The following is a 13,941-nucleotide window of genomic DNA, read 5'->3' as shown; positions in this document are numbered from 1 at the left end:
AGGCTGCCGACCCCTCCGGGCGGAAGGAGGCTCGCGCGTCAGGTCCGTGCGCCGCACCTCCCGCGCTCTCACCGCGTTTTCCCACCCGGCGGAGGGGCTTCCCCGCCAGGACTCTACAGCGGAACTACAACTCCCCACGCGGTGGCCGCCCGGACTCCCGGAAGCCGAGGCCTGGCTGAGCGGAAGCCGTTGCGACCCCGCCAACAGGCCGGGTGTTAATTCAGCTAGAAAAAGGGGGCGGGAAGGGCTGCGGGGCACCTGTCAGCTCGCCACCATGAACGTGGTTTTCGCTGTTAAGCAGTATGTCTCCAAAATGATAGAGGACAGCGGGCCCGGGATGAAAGTGCTTCTCATGGACAGAGAGACGGTGAGTTTGCTTTTGCTCAGTATTTGTGTGTGAAGGAACCCTCCCTCCCTGAGAAGGTCCCCTTTCACCATAGGGTTTAGTATTTAATGCAGATCCCAAGGTTCGGTTCTGCGCGGGACTGAAAAGTTGCATAAAGCTTGCGCAGTGGGTTTCCAGTTAAAGGCTTTCACTGCTGCCCACAGACTTTTGTACCTGGAACGGCGTCTCCGCCAAGAAGTCATTCCTGGGAGAGCGGTGGGAACCTTCGGGGTGCCTGGGATTTCCCTCAACCTGGCACTTTTAAAATAAAGCTGTCGGAGGCTCAAGCTGATGCCTCGGGTTATTTGTTGGCCACAGATTTTTAAAAAAAGGAAAAAAAAAATAAAACTCTAAGGCTACGGAGAAATTATTTTTGGAAATTTATGGATTGTTTGTGTTCAGAGAGATCGTGTTTTTCATTCTGCTACATTACTATACTTTTTGGATGTTCCGTAGATGTTATTCGGTATGTTAATGTGTAAATTACCCTAAGTACTAGTGGGAAAAAAGATATAATATTGATGCTTGTTTTTATTATTCTGAGCTAGCATAATCTTAGTTCATTCTTCTTCTTTACAGACTGGCATAGTGAGTATGGTATACACACAATCGGAGATTCTTCAGAAGGAAGTGTACCTTTTTGAACGCATTGATTCTCAAAATCGAGAGATCATGAAACACCTGAAGGCAATTTGTTTTCTTCGGCCTACGAAGGTACTACGTAAATCGACCTGCTGTCTGCTTAGGCAAATGCAGAACTCTCTGATCTGAAAGCAAAGAAGGCAAAATAAATTTGTATTATCATCATTTGTGGCATCATAATTATCATGGTTTGTCAAGAATTATAACCTTCATTGTTCTCCTTTCCATGGCTCAGTTTACCCCTTACAGCCACTTCTTATTTCAAGATATCGTTTAGCTTCACGGTTACTCCCAAAGTCATAAGCAACTCTAAGACCCACATCACTTTATTCCTGGACCGACCTCCATACTTACTACTGAACATCATTTCCACTTAGTCTTATATATAGCTATTACTTTCTTGAGCTTTTACCATTTCATTCACGTCTATGTTCAGGAAACAATAATGGCTCAGTGTGATCTCCATGATTAGTAGCTTAGCAAAGTCCTCCTTCAGCTGGTTTGCTCTGCCCTTACTTATCCTACCTTTCTATGTACTGATTTTCTTCCTCCGCTCTAACCAACCAGGCTTTTTTATCATCCCTCGACATGGTCATTCCTGTCCCTTCTTTGTTTGTTTTTCCCTAATCAAAGGATCTTTAGCCATTTGTCAGTTTTTGTTCATCAGCTTCTAAATCTAGCTTGAGTATCTCCTTTAAAAATTCTTTCCTATTTCAATCTCAGTTTGTACATTCTCTTGCCTCATTCATATTCTTAAATTCTAATGCACTTTTATCACATTTGTATTTTCCAAAATGCAAATCTGATCATGTCATCCCTATTTTAAATCTTTGAATGACTTATTATTGCTTTTATGATAAAACAAAACTCCTTTCTTGTTTTCTACAAGGCCCAATATAGGTCTAAATCCTACACTGTCTCCAGTCTCATTTCAAATCATTTCCCTTTTTACACCCTGCACCTTAGCCACACTAATCTTTTAGTTCACACTATTATCCTTGTTTCATCAGGCCAGAGGACCTTTGCATGGTCTCTTCTCTTTGCCTGGAACTTCTTCATCCCTAAACAAACCTTTCCTGGCCTTCCTGACCTTTTATAAGCACTTCCAGCACCCATCTTCCTCTCTCATCACTTGTCATGATAGAAGTTGTGAGGTATAAATGATTACTTAATATCTGTCTCACCTACTAGCAGTAAGCTCCATGACAGCAGAGATGTTATCTGTTTTTCTGACTTTTATGTCCCCCATAGCGGACACTTGATAAATAGCTGCTGAATTAATGAATACATATTGTGTTATGGTGGTTTCCAATTGTTTCACATTTGTACTCATGAAACTTTGGCTTGAGAGGGATCTTAGAGATCATTTAGTTCATTATTTCCTACATTTTTAATGAGAAAATATCATTCACAGTTATATATTTTCTCTCAAACGCTCAGGCTTTGTTATTTTTTATCTAGCATATTATGAGGAAGTAATATTAGGTTTAAAATATTTTTATTAAGAACAGTTTGTTCTTAAGATTATATCATAAAATTAATTTTTAATTTATTTTAAGTCTAAATGATAGTTAAGCTTTTTTCCATTTAATAAGCAATGTGCATTTCTTTTTTTGTTTTACAGTACTGGAGATTGAACTCACAGCTCTTTACCACTGAGCTACATTCTCCAATCTACAGTCTTTTTTTTTTTAATTTTTATTTTTTTTCGTTGTAGATGGACACAATACCTTTATCTTATTTATTTATTTGTACGTGGTGCTGAGAAGCCAACCCAGAGCCTCACACGTGCCAGGCAAACGCTCTGCCACTGAGCCACAACCTCAGCCCCTACAGTCTTTTTTTTTTTTTGGAGACAAGATCTCACTGAATTTCTGAGGTTGGCCTCAAATCCTGCTTCACCCTCCTGAGCAGATGCGATTACAGATGTACACCACTGTTCCCAGCTATAATGTGCATTTCTTAAACTAATCTTAATACTGTATTCATGCGATATTTTTTAAAAATTCAGGAATTGTATATCATGTTTACTTTGGAGGCCCAATTTATAGTGAAATTTAACTATGGGTACTACAAAAAAAAAAGCATGCAATTTGATATTATGTAATTGGAATTCTCATATTTCAACCACATAAAAATAACTCATTTTTTGCTTGTAACACTCATTTTATTTTAAAATAATACAATTATAGAAAAGGTCTTTGCCTGATGTTGCAAATATTTACAAATATTGCTGTTGTTCAGACTCTTAGGTCCAATAAGTTAAAAGCCGAAGTGAATATAATTAACTATATTTTCTCTTGAATGTTGTTGAAGGACCAGACGCATTTTGATGTTTGGGGTGGAAATTTTCATCAGATGAATATAATTTATAGACAAGCAACTTGAGGCAAATTTGAAGAAATATTATTAATCTTATGTTGTATTTCAATATGTGGCCTTTATATATTTAACTTAATTTGGCCAGGATAATTCAGCTAATTAATATTGAACATTAATTAATATTACCTGTATCCTATAAAATCATGTGTATGATTCTGATCATTATGTTTAATGTAGCTCTTTTTTTGTCCCCAGTCCTCACTGCCCAACATACACACAGTCTCAACCTCAGCATACAGTAGGCCCTCAGAAAATCAATGAATGAATGGATAATACTTGTTATTTTTTTATTTAAGCAACTCCCCTCATAATTTGTTTGCTCTTTATTTTCTAGGAGAATGTGGATTATCTAATTCAGGAGCTTCGAAGACCTAAATACAGTATATATTTTATTTGTAAGTATGTTAATTCACTTTTTCAATCATATACTTATATCCCCCCTAGTATGTTCCACTGAACACTTCATATCAAGTTCATTGAATTCATCACCATAAAAATCTAGTTTAGTTAGTGTTCAATCAAAGTATTATAAGTATTGTGACCAGCATTCTCTTTCAGAGAACTAAATATGGTTTTCATTCATTGATTGCCTTGATTTTAAAAATTTAAGTGTTTTTTGTGACTTTATCTTATTTATTTATTTTTAATGTGGTGAGAATCGAACCCAGTGCCTCACACATGCTAGGCAAGCACTCTACCACCGAGCCCCAACCACAGCCCCTAAAAATTTTAAGTCTTATTTGCCTTTCAAGATGCTTAATAAGTCAAAAGTTGTAAGTAGCCAAATTTTATATCCCACCTCCATCAAAACAAAGTCTATATTTATTCCTATTTTTCACTTATGAATTGAGGTATATAAACTGATTTATTTATTTGGGAGAGGATATACTTGAATTTGTTGGAAAACCAGAGGTTTCTTTATGTACCAGATGAAAACATCCCAATTCTCTTTGCCACTTTATCTAATTCATGAAAGTATAAACCACCAGGAAGTTATCTCTTATGTGTATACCTTTTTTAGGTAGAGGGTGCATAGGGAAACTATGGAAGTAAACTAGGTTTATGTTTGCTATACAATTTATATGGATTTTTCTGATCTAATACATTCTGCTATGGAAATTACATCTGTTCTCCTCTAGATGTCATTATTGATCTTTGTAGGATAGCTATAACTTATTTGGTAATGTTCCCAAAACCAAGAACAAAACATAACACTCACTTAACTTACTTAATAGTAAGGAGGGCATTTGAGAGGTTTTAAAAATAACTTAAAGGCTTTAGAATTTTAGGGTTTAGACTATAAGGCATACATATTTTCTTTAATTATATCCAGGGGGCCAGGGTTGTGGCTCAGTGGTAGAGCACTTGCCTAGCATGCCTGAAGCACTGGGTTCGATCTCTGTCACCACATAAAAATAAAAACAAATAAAATAAAGGTATGTGTCCATCTACAACTAAAAAATAAAATATTGAAAAAAATGATACCCAGAATTAACACTTGTAGTAAGACTAAATATTTTATAGAGTTGTATCATTTTATTTCATTTGGCTCTTTGCAACATTCCAAAAGGTAAAAATAGATTATTTTATTTGTCTCTCATCCTAGGTTTTGTTTAGGGCTAACAGTCACAGGTTTTCCTTCTTTCTTTCTTCCTTTCTTCCTCTCTCTTTCTTTCTTTCTAATTTTCCTTCTTTCTTCTTTATTTGCAGTACTGATGATTGAACCTAGGGCCTCACCAGTGCTAAGCAAGTTGTCTGCCATTGAGCTATATCCCCAACAGACCATTTTACTTTTGAGATGGTCTTGCTAAGTTGCCCAGGCTAGCCTTCAACTTGAAATGCTCCTGCCTCAGCTTTCCCAGTTTCTGGGATTACAGCCATGGGCCACTGCCCCTGCAGCTTTCCTTTTTTAATTAAACTTTTTATTTTGAAATAATTGTAGAGTTACATGTGCTATGATTTGAATATGATTTATCCCCTCTAAAATTCATGTTGAAATTTAATCGCTGTAGTAGGATATTAAAAGGTAGGAAAATTTAAGAAGCAATTGATATAAACTTTAAGAGGTTATTGATCCATTTATGTGATTGAGGTGTTAATGTGTTATTTGAATGGATCTGCTTTAAAAGCTTAGATTGGCTAGGTCTCTCTGTCTTACCATGTGATGCCTTGCACTGCCTCAGGACTATACCAGCAGGAAGGCCATCCACAGATGCTGCCCTAATCTTTGGACCAGAACCATGAGCCAAAATAAACTTCTTTTCCTTATAACTTACCCAGTTTGAGGTATTGTGTTATTAGCAGCTGAAAACTGACAAAGATAACATGCAGTTGTTAAAAATAATACAGAAATCTCATATATCTTTTACCCATTTCCCCCTAATATAGCATCTTACATGACAATATTGTGTACAAAAACACAACCAGCATATTAACATTGATACATTCAGGTTACAGAACATTTCTGTCTCCACAAGGTTCTCTCTCATATTGGGCTTTTATGAGCCATGTCCACTTCTTTCCTACCTTAATCCATCATTAACCCTGGGAACTACTGCTCTGTTCTCCATTCTGTAATTTTGTCATTTCAAAAGTATGGAATAAATGGAATCATACAATATGTAACCTTTGGGGATTGGCTTTTTTCACTTAGCATAGTTCTCTGAAGATTCATCCAGGTTGTTGTGTATATCAGCAGTTTGTTTCTTTTTATTGCTGAGTAGTATTCCATTGTAAATTTTATTTAACTATTCTCTGTTTCTAGTTTTGACTACTACAAATAAAACTACTTTAAATATCTTTATATAGGTTTTTATGTGAACATAGTCTTTATTTATTCAGATAAATAAAGCTTAGGAATGCAATTGCTGGGTCATGTGGTAGTTATTTGTGTTTAGTGTTTTAAGAAACTGCCAAATATTTTCCAGAATAACTATATCATTTTACATGTCCACTAGCAATATACTGGTGATCTGGTTTCTTTGCATCTTCTCAGGCATTTGGAATTATCTCTGTATTTTATTTCAGCATTTTTTAGTCTTATCACAAGCTAGGTCCTCTGTTAATATATATAAATAAAATATCCACACATATTCATGTATGTATGGGTGTGTAATATACATGTATATATTTGGCAGCATAGAGAATATCTATACATATTCATATTCTCTATGCTGCCAAATTTAATTGGATATATAATATAAATACTGTTTTACTAAGACTCTACTAAAAATTGAAGGGGGTCATGTGACAAAAGACCATTTTATCCTGTAAAGAGAGTTCTTTCATGCAACAATTGAGATTAAGGATAGTAATGATAATTAAGAGTATTTACTGGGCTGGGATTGTGGCTCGGCGTTAGAGCACTCACCTAGCATGGGCGGGACCCAGGTTCGATCCTCAGCATCACATAAAAGTAAAGGCATTGTGTTGTGTCCATCTACACCTAAAAAATAAAAAAAATTTAAAAATTTAAAAAGAGTATTTACTCTTCTGCTTCTAAAGATTGTTTAATTCAAGACATAACTATGAAGTGGAAGAAAAAAATTATATTAGTTAATACTAAATCTATGAAAAATAGATTTGTTAAAGTAAACTAAAATATATTTTTATACTAATTTTGGGGGGCAAGGGACCAGGCAATGAACTCACAGGCACTCGGCCACTGTGCCATATCCCCAGTCCTTTTTTTATTTTATTTAGCGACAGGGTCTCACTTACTGCTTTTTGCTGAGGGTGGCTTTGAACTCCTGATCCTCCTGCCTCAGCCTCCTGAGCTGCTGCGAATACAGACTTGTGCCACATAGGCAGCTATTGGAATTTTATGCATTATAAATTTTTAGCACAATTTATATTGACACTAAACTGTCCTTTTGTTTATCTTTTTTCTTATCATTTTTTGGCATGTTTTAGGCCTACTAAATTGGTTATATAACCAGCTCTTCCTCTTATTAAAAAACTTTTTATTATGAAAATTTTCAAATGTATAACAATATAACAAATCTCAATGTACCCATCACCCAGGTTCAACAATTATTGAGCCATGCCCAATCTTGTTTTAGCCATGTTGATACCTTCTCCTCCATCAATATTATTTTGAAGCAAATCTAAGACATCATACATTTCATCCATAAGTATTTCAATATGCCTCTCTAAAAGATAGATTAATTTTTATAAATACTAGTATTTTAGACAAATAAAAAATGAAAAATAATTCCTTAATATTTTCAAATACTCATTCAGTGTTCAAATTTCAAATTCTCTAATGTCTTTTTTTTTCATTGTTTGTTTGAATCAGGATCAAAATAAAGTTCACATATTGCTATTGGTCAATATGTTGAATTTCTTTAATCTTCTATAGGTCCCTCTCTTCCATTCAATTTATTTATTGAAGAAACTAATTTTTCCTCAGCCTGAATCTTGCTGATTGTATCCCTGTGGGGGTAGTTGTACATGTTCCTTGCAATTCAAAATATTCTTCTTTCCTTGTACCTATAAATTTGTAGGTGGATATGGAGCCTTATTTAGATGTCTCAGTTTCCTTTTGGAAAAAATAATTAAGTGATGTGGTATAGTTTCATTGGATGTTTCTTCTTGTGATGCTAGCAGCTGTAGATAAACAATGCTTAGATCCATCTACTGATTCATTAGGGGCTGGAAAAATTGATGAAATTCTAATTATTAACATTCTTTCTTTGTTTTTTAGATGGAATACTTCCATAAAGAAAATCTTTCCTAGTTTCTTTTTTGGTTCAATGTCTATATATAATAGAGGATAAGAGCTTATTTCTTTCCCTTTAGTTGTTATTTTCAGTGTAATAACTTGGTTCCCTGATATCCACCAGTCATAGCCCCCCTTTTTTAGTACTGTTATTAATTTATGCATTTAAACACCTTTATGCTTCTCATTCCAATTTGAAGCAGTGTGGTTTGGCATATACCACAATATGTATCAAACATTGCTTGTTCATTAGGCTTTAACTCTCAGGCCCATTTATGTCTTATTACAGCAGAGATGATCTTGCACTCTCATGTGTCTGTTTCAGATTTCAGTAATGTGATCAGCAAGAGTGATGTGAAGTCATTAGCTGAAGCTGATGAACAGGAAGTTGTGGCTGAGGTTCAGGTAAATATGTTGGTCCTGTAACACTGTCTTATTTGGCCCTTTTAAAAGATCCTACTCTAAAAATAAGGTGAGTTGGAGTTGTAGCCTAGAGGTTGAGCGCTTGCCTAGCAAGTGGTTGAGCACTTGTGAGGCACTGGGTTCAATCCTCAGCACCACACCAATAAATAAAGATAGTGTGTCCATCTACAACTAAAAAACTTTTTAAAAATAAATAAATAAAAATAAGGAAGGTGCTGTCTCAATTTGGGACGCTATTGACTAGATGGAATAACTATGCCAGACTCTACTTATATTCAGAAAGTTTGGAAGAGGTATCAAATTGGATAAGAACAATTAAAGGAATAAGTAAAAAGGAGAGAGGGCTAATGAATTGATAGGAAGAGTTTCACTGGGTTGAGGACAGTCAAGTATGTCCTATGTTAGTTTTATGAACCACACTATAAAAATGTTCATCAACAGGACTATACTTAATGGGAAGAGAATAACAAGAATGGTTGTGAATGACATTTCTTAAAGTTCTATTTGTGGTTATTATTCTTTGGGAGGTAATGGATGACTTTTGTCATTAGGTTAAAACTTGGAAACTCCTAAACATTCATTCTGCGTGCTATATAATACAGCACTAAAAAACCAGGACATATTATATTACCTTTCCTTCTTGAATACTTTAGTATTCTTAAATACATTTATCACAAAAGTGTGAATATATTTATCATCTAAGTGAAAAATATTGTCTTCAGGGGCAGCAAATAAATTAGTTTTGAAATTTTTAGAAGAACTGCTAGGTGAATTGCTCTTTTTTTATATTTTTGGTACTGGGAATTTAACCCAAAGGTACTTTACCATGGAGCTACATCCCCAGTCCTTTTTATTTTTCATTTTAAGGCAGGGTCTCACCAAGTTGCTGAGAGTCTCACTAAATTGCTAAAGCTGTACTCAAACTTGCAATCCTCCTGACTCAGCCTCCCAAGTCACTGAGATTATAGGCAAGCAACACTATGCCTGGCTGATAAATGAATTTTTCAAATGACCAATTTTTTTTTTTTTTTTTTTTTTTTGGATACTGGGGATTGAACTCAGGGACACTTGACCATTGAGCCATCCCCAGCCCTATTTTGTATTTTATTTAGAGACAGGGTCTCACTGAGTTGCTAAGTGCCTCACTTTTGCTGAAGCTAGTTTTGAACTTGTAATCCTTCTGCCTCAGCCTCCCAAGCTGCTGGGATTATAGGTGTGTGCCACTGTGCCCAGCTAAATGACCTATTTTAAATCATATTCTTCCTCATGAGAATGTATTAGCCGGGTGGAGTGGCCCTCGGCTGTAATCGTAGCAGCTTGGTAGGCTGAGTCAGGAAGATCAAAGGTTCAAAGCCAGCCTCAGCAACTTGGCGAGGCCCTAAACAATTTAGTAAGACCCTGTCTTACAAAAAAAAGGGCTGGGAATGTGACTCAGTTTTTAAGGGCCCCTGGATTCAATCCCTAGTACCAAAAAAAAAAGGGGGGGGGGATACATTAGACAGCAAAGCTCTTTTTAATCTGAGTGTAACTTTGTATATCCTATAGCAGTATTTTATTTTTACTAATTGATATGTGTATAGAGGTTTCCTGAAATATAATGTGTATACTGCTATGACTTTTGTTTTTTTAAATTCATCATTATTGCTGGTGGTTTATAATTATTTTAATTCTACCACACTGACTATTGTTACTCAATTTTTATTTGAACATTTCATATTTCTTTATACCTGGGTCTTACCATTTGTTTATATCATAGTATTTTATCACATATAATACTTGTGCTTTATAGAATTCATGGAATGACTCATCTTGATGCTTTATTTACAGGAATTTTATGGTGATTACATTGCTGTGAATCCACATTTGTTTTCCCTCAATATTTTGGGTTGCTGTCAGGTATGAAATGAAAGGATTTAAAAAATAATTTATTGGGTGGAGTTAATTCAGCAATAAATTGGACTTGTAAGAGAAATAAAATATTTTCTCTGAATGTATGTTTTTAACACAAAGGGTCGAAATTGGGATCCAGCTCAACTATCCAGAACAACTCAAGGACTGACAGCTCTTCTTTTATCTCTGAAGAAGTGTCCCATGATTCGTTATCAGCTTTCATCAGAGGCAGCAAAGAGACTGGCAGAATGTGTAAAGGTATGGCATTCCCTGTCCCTAGCTCCAAATCATCAAGGCCATTTATTTCCCTTTTGTATTTTAGAAACCATCAGGAATATTTTCTCTACAGCCAAGGGGAGGTTGATATGTTAGGTTTACTGGCAAAGAAGAATGTCTATATATAATTCAAAACAAAAAAAGCAACAAATTAGAGCTAAGTTTGGATTTAACCTAACAAACATTCACAAGCTTTTTGGATAAATGACTGGTAGAGTTTCAAGTCTTAAGCTCTTACATAGTATGCTGCAAAATTTGTAAAGTTTAAAAAAAAAAACAAAAAAAACCCCTTGTAACGTTTTAAAATCCTTTTATGGAAGGCCCATGAGGGTATGAAGAACGGCTAAAAGTGGTTTTATTTATCAATTTTCTATTTTTACCATCTCTATCTACAGCTAATTAGTTGTTCAAACCTTCTCTCTCTCTTACCTACAGCAAGTAATAACTAAAGAATATGAGCTGTTTGAGTTCCGGCGGACAGAGGTTCCTCCATTGCTACTTATTTTAGATCGCTGCGATGACGCCATCACTCCATTGCTCAACCAGGTGTAGAACCCTTTGTTAGCATGATATAAGGATGATTTTAAGTGATGTTCATCCAACTGCAGACATAGTCCCTTCACTTGTCTCCTTTTCCCCTCTGTTCTTGTTTCTTGGCCTAGTATTTCTTGGTGTTTTGGTATCACTATTTTTCCAACCACAGTCACGGTCACTCCCTCTTCCGCCTCATCCTTCCTATCCCTTTCTGCCACTAATCAAGGATTCTTGTTTGTTTGTTTGTTTCTTTGTTGTTGCTTTTATTAGAGCATTATAATTATATGTAGTATTTAGTTTAATTTTGACAAAACCACGCATGTAAGGAATTTGATTTTAATCCCCATTCCCCCTCCCTCTTCTTTCCCTCCTACCTCCTCTTATTTTCTCTCTTCTCCTCTATTGATCTTTTCTTTCTTTCTTTATTTTTGCCTAATCATGGGTTCTCATTTCCAGTGTTTAATTCTATGTGCTCTTTTCCATTATGATTGTATTGCCTTAGTGTAGACCCTAATCTCTTATAGAAACACTGCAATAGTCACCTGTTTGGTTCCTTTCTTTTAATTTCTTTTCACTCTAATATATTCCACAAACACGATGTTATTGAATTATTTTTCCTAAGCCCAATTCCAATCCTATTATTTTTGGCCTAAAACTCTTTATTGGTTCCTATCTGCCTGCTGGGTTAAAACACAGCACACACACACCCCTGACTTTGGCATACCAGCTTCTTAACAGTGTGTACTGAACCTCATATAAAACTGATAGCTCACTGCTACATAGACGCCACATGTTTTCTTGACATCTTGCTTTTGCTGTGGCCACTGTCTAAACTCTGAAATGTTTGGAATACCTTCTCTTCCCATCTTTATTTTTCAAAATTTTCTCCCTTAAAACCACTCAAAAGTCACATAACATCTTTTTGAAGACTGTTATTACTTTTTTATTCAGACAGGTTCTTTTATCCCTAAAATCACTGTGGAACTGTGTCTCCACTGTATCTGGACCTGCACTGAGTTCTGTCTTTGGTTGTTTTTACCCTTCCCTGGATTACATGATCTGTTCAGGCAAACTGTGTCTCACCAGTGTTTATTTTCTTTCAAGTAAAAGCACAGTTCCTTGCACTTAGTAGGTGCTCCATGAATAATGACTTTGGATTTATAAGGAAAAGCAGAATCTGTTTCAGTTTCTGCCCAGCTTATAATGTTGATGCTAAGAGAAATCTGTAGCTGTGGAAACTTCTTTATTGTATAAGATAATCCTGTATTTCTAAAATTGAAAGTAACATATGTTTACTAAAGAAACCTTTGATAATATAAAAAGTTAGAAAGAAAAATAATTGCCTATAATTCTGTCTCACAAAATAAAGCAACCATTTGTTCAACAATTTTCACTAAGAATCTATTATGTGCCACACACTAAACTAAGTACTAGAGATAAAAGGTCAGGAGATGCAGTCTCTGCCTTCAAAAAACTCAATGGCCCAATGAGGAAAGCAGAAAACACATGGCTTTATTACAGCGTAAAGTGGTGTGGTAGAGCCAAGTACGAAACATGACATTATACTTATTTTAAATGCCCTAATGGAACTTGCTTTATTAAAGGTTCCTTTGGCAAATGTTTTAGGAAATAAAGCACCTTTTTTGTTAATTTATAAGTTATTTATTAATAAATCTAGTTTGTTTGAACTAAAATATATTTATATAAAAATTTTAGCATTTGAATTCTAGATTTAAAAGATAACATGCTGGAAATATTTAGTTTTATGTAATGGACTTATGACAGAAGTAATCCATTCTCCATTAGCGGTGAGAAGGCAAAATTTGGAAGTGTTTTCTTTTCAGTTTTACCAGATGAATTTACATTTGAGTACCAGTCTTCTTTGTAATTTGTACTAGGTAAAAATATAAAACAAAGTGGATTGAGAGGCAAGTTTTCTGAATATGCCAGTGTTTTGACCAACTCACAAGGTTTCTTCTGATAATATTAGTGTTCCCAGGATAAATATAGCATCTCTCAGATCTGCAAGAACACACTTCTCGTGCTGCAGAAAACCACAGAAGCATACAGGAAATGGCACAGCTTGTCACTGCAGTACCGATATAGCCCTGTCTGTGAAGCCAAAAATATACTCAATTCACAGGCGAAAATTAGAGCTAATGATAAATATAATTTGTTTTCTTTCTATCAAGAATATTAATCTTGTTGTCTTTCTTCCAAAAGTGTGAAATCTAAAAGTATTTTGACTTTTGGGTGTTTAACCAATTAAAATGATAATCTTAATGCTTATTATAGCATAAACTATTAATAAAATTTGAACAAAATAGAGAATCTTCATGTAAGCAGACTAGTTAATTAAGAATGTTATCAATTTTACTTATTTTCCTGAATATGTGCTATATCCATGTTTTGTTAATAACCAATTTTTTTGTCTTAATTCTTTATTTAGTGGACATATCAGGCCATGGTTCATGAACTACTAGGCATAAACAACAATCGGATTGATCTTTCCAGAGTGCCGGGGATTAGTAAAGACTTAAGAGAGGTGGTTCTGTCTGCTGAAAATGATGAATTCTATGCTAATGTAGGTGGTGTTAAATTTTTAAAATTTTGTTTGTTTTTATGTAACAAGGTCAATATTGACTTGTTAGAATGGGGACAGGTATGGAATTTCATGTAAAAAAAAATG

General features: G+C 35.1%; 1 protein-coding gene across 1 annotated transcript in view; it reads left to right on the top strand.

Moving 5' to 3' along the window:
- The first annotated feature begins 139 nt into the window (after positions 1-139).
- Vps45 (vacuolar protein sorting 45 homolog) overlaps positions 140-13,941 on the top strand; it is a 55,565-nt gene continuing 41,763 nt past the window's right edge. Inside the window, exons 1-8 of the mRNA XM_046421625.2 lie at positions 140-367; positions 965-1,099; positions 3,744-3,804; positions 8,455-8,534; positions 10,380-10,448; positions 10,563-10,700; positions 11,154-11,264; positions 13,702-13,836. Of these exons, the coding sequence (XP_046277581.1) occupies positions 275-367; positions 965-1,099; positions 3,744-3,804; positions 8,455-8,534; positions 10,380-10,448; positions 10,563-10,700; positions 11,154-11,264; positions 13,702-13,836 (822 nt within the window). The 5' untranslated portion in view covers positions 140-274. The remainder of the gene's footprint in view (positions 368-964; positions 1,100-3,743; positions 3,805-8,454; positions 8,535-10,379; positions 10,449-10,562; positions 10,701-11,153; positions 11,265-13,701; positions 13,837-13,941) is intronic.

This window comes from Marmota monax, unplaced genomic scaffold (assembly GCF_021218885.2).
Source record: "Marmota monax isolate L192 unplaced genomic scaffold, Marmota_monax_Labrador192_F-V1.1 WCK01_AAM20220418_F8-fsc00108, whole genome shotgun sequence".
Classification (NCBI taxonomy): Eukaryota; Metazoa; Chordata; class Mammalia; order Rodentia; family Sciuridae; genus Marmota; species Marmota monax.
This window is presented reverse-complemented; position numbering and strand designations above follow the sequence as displayed.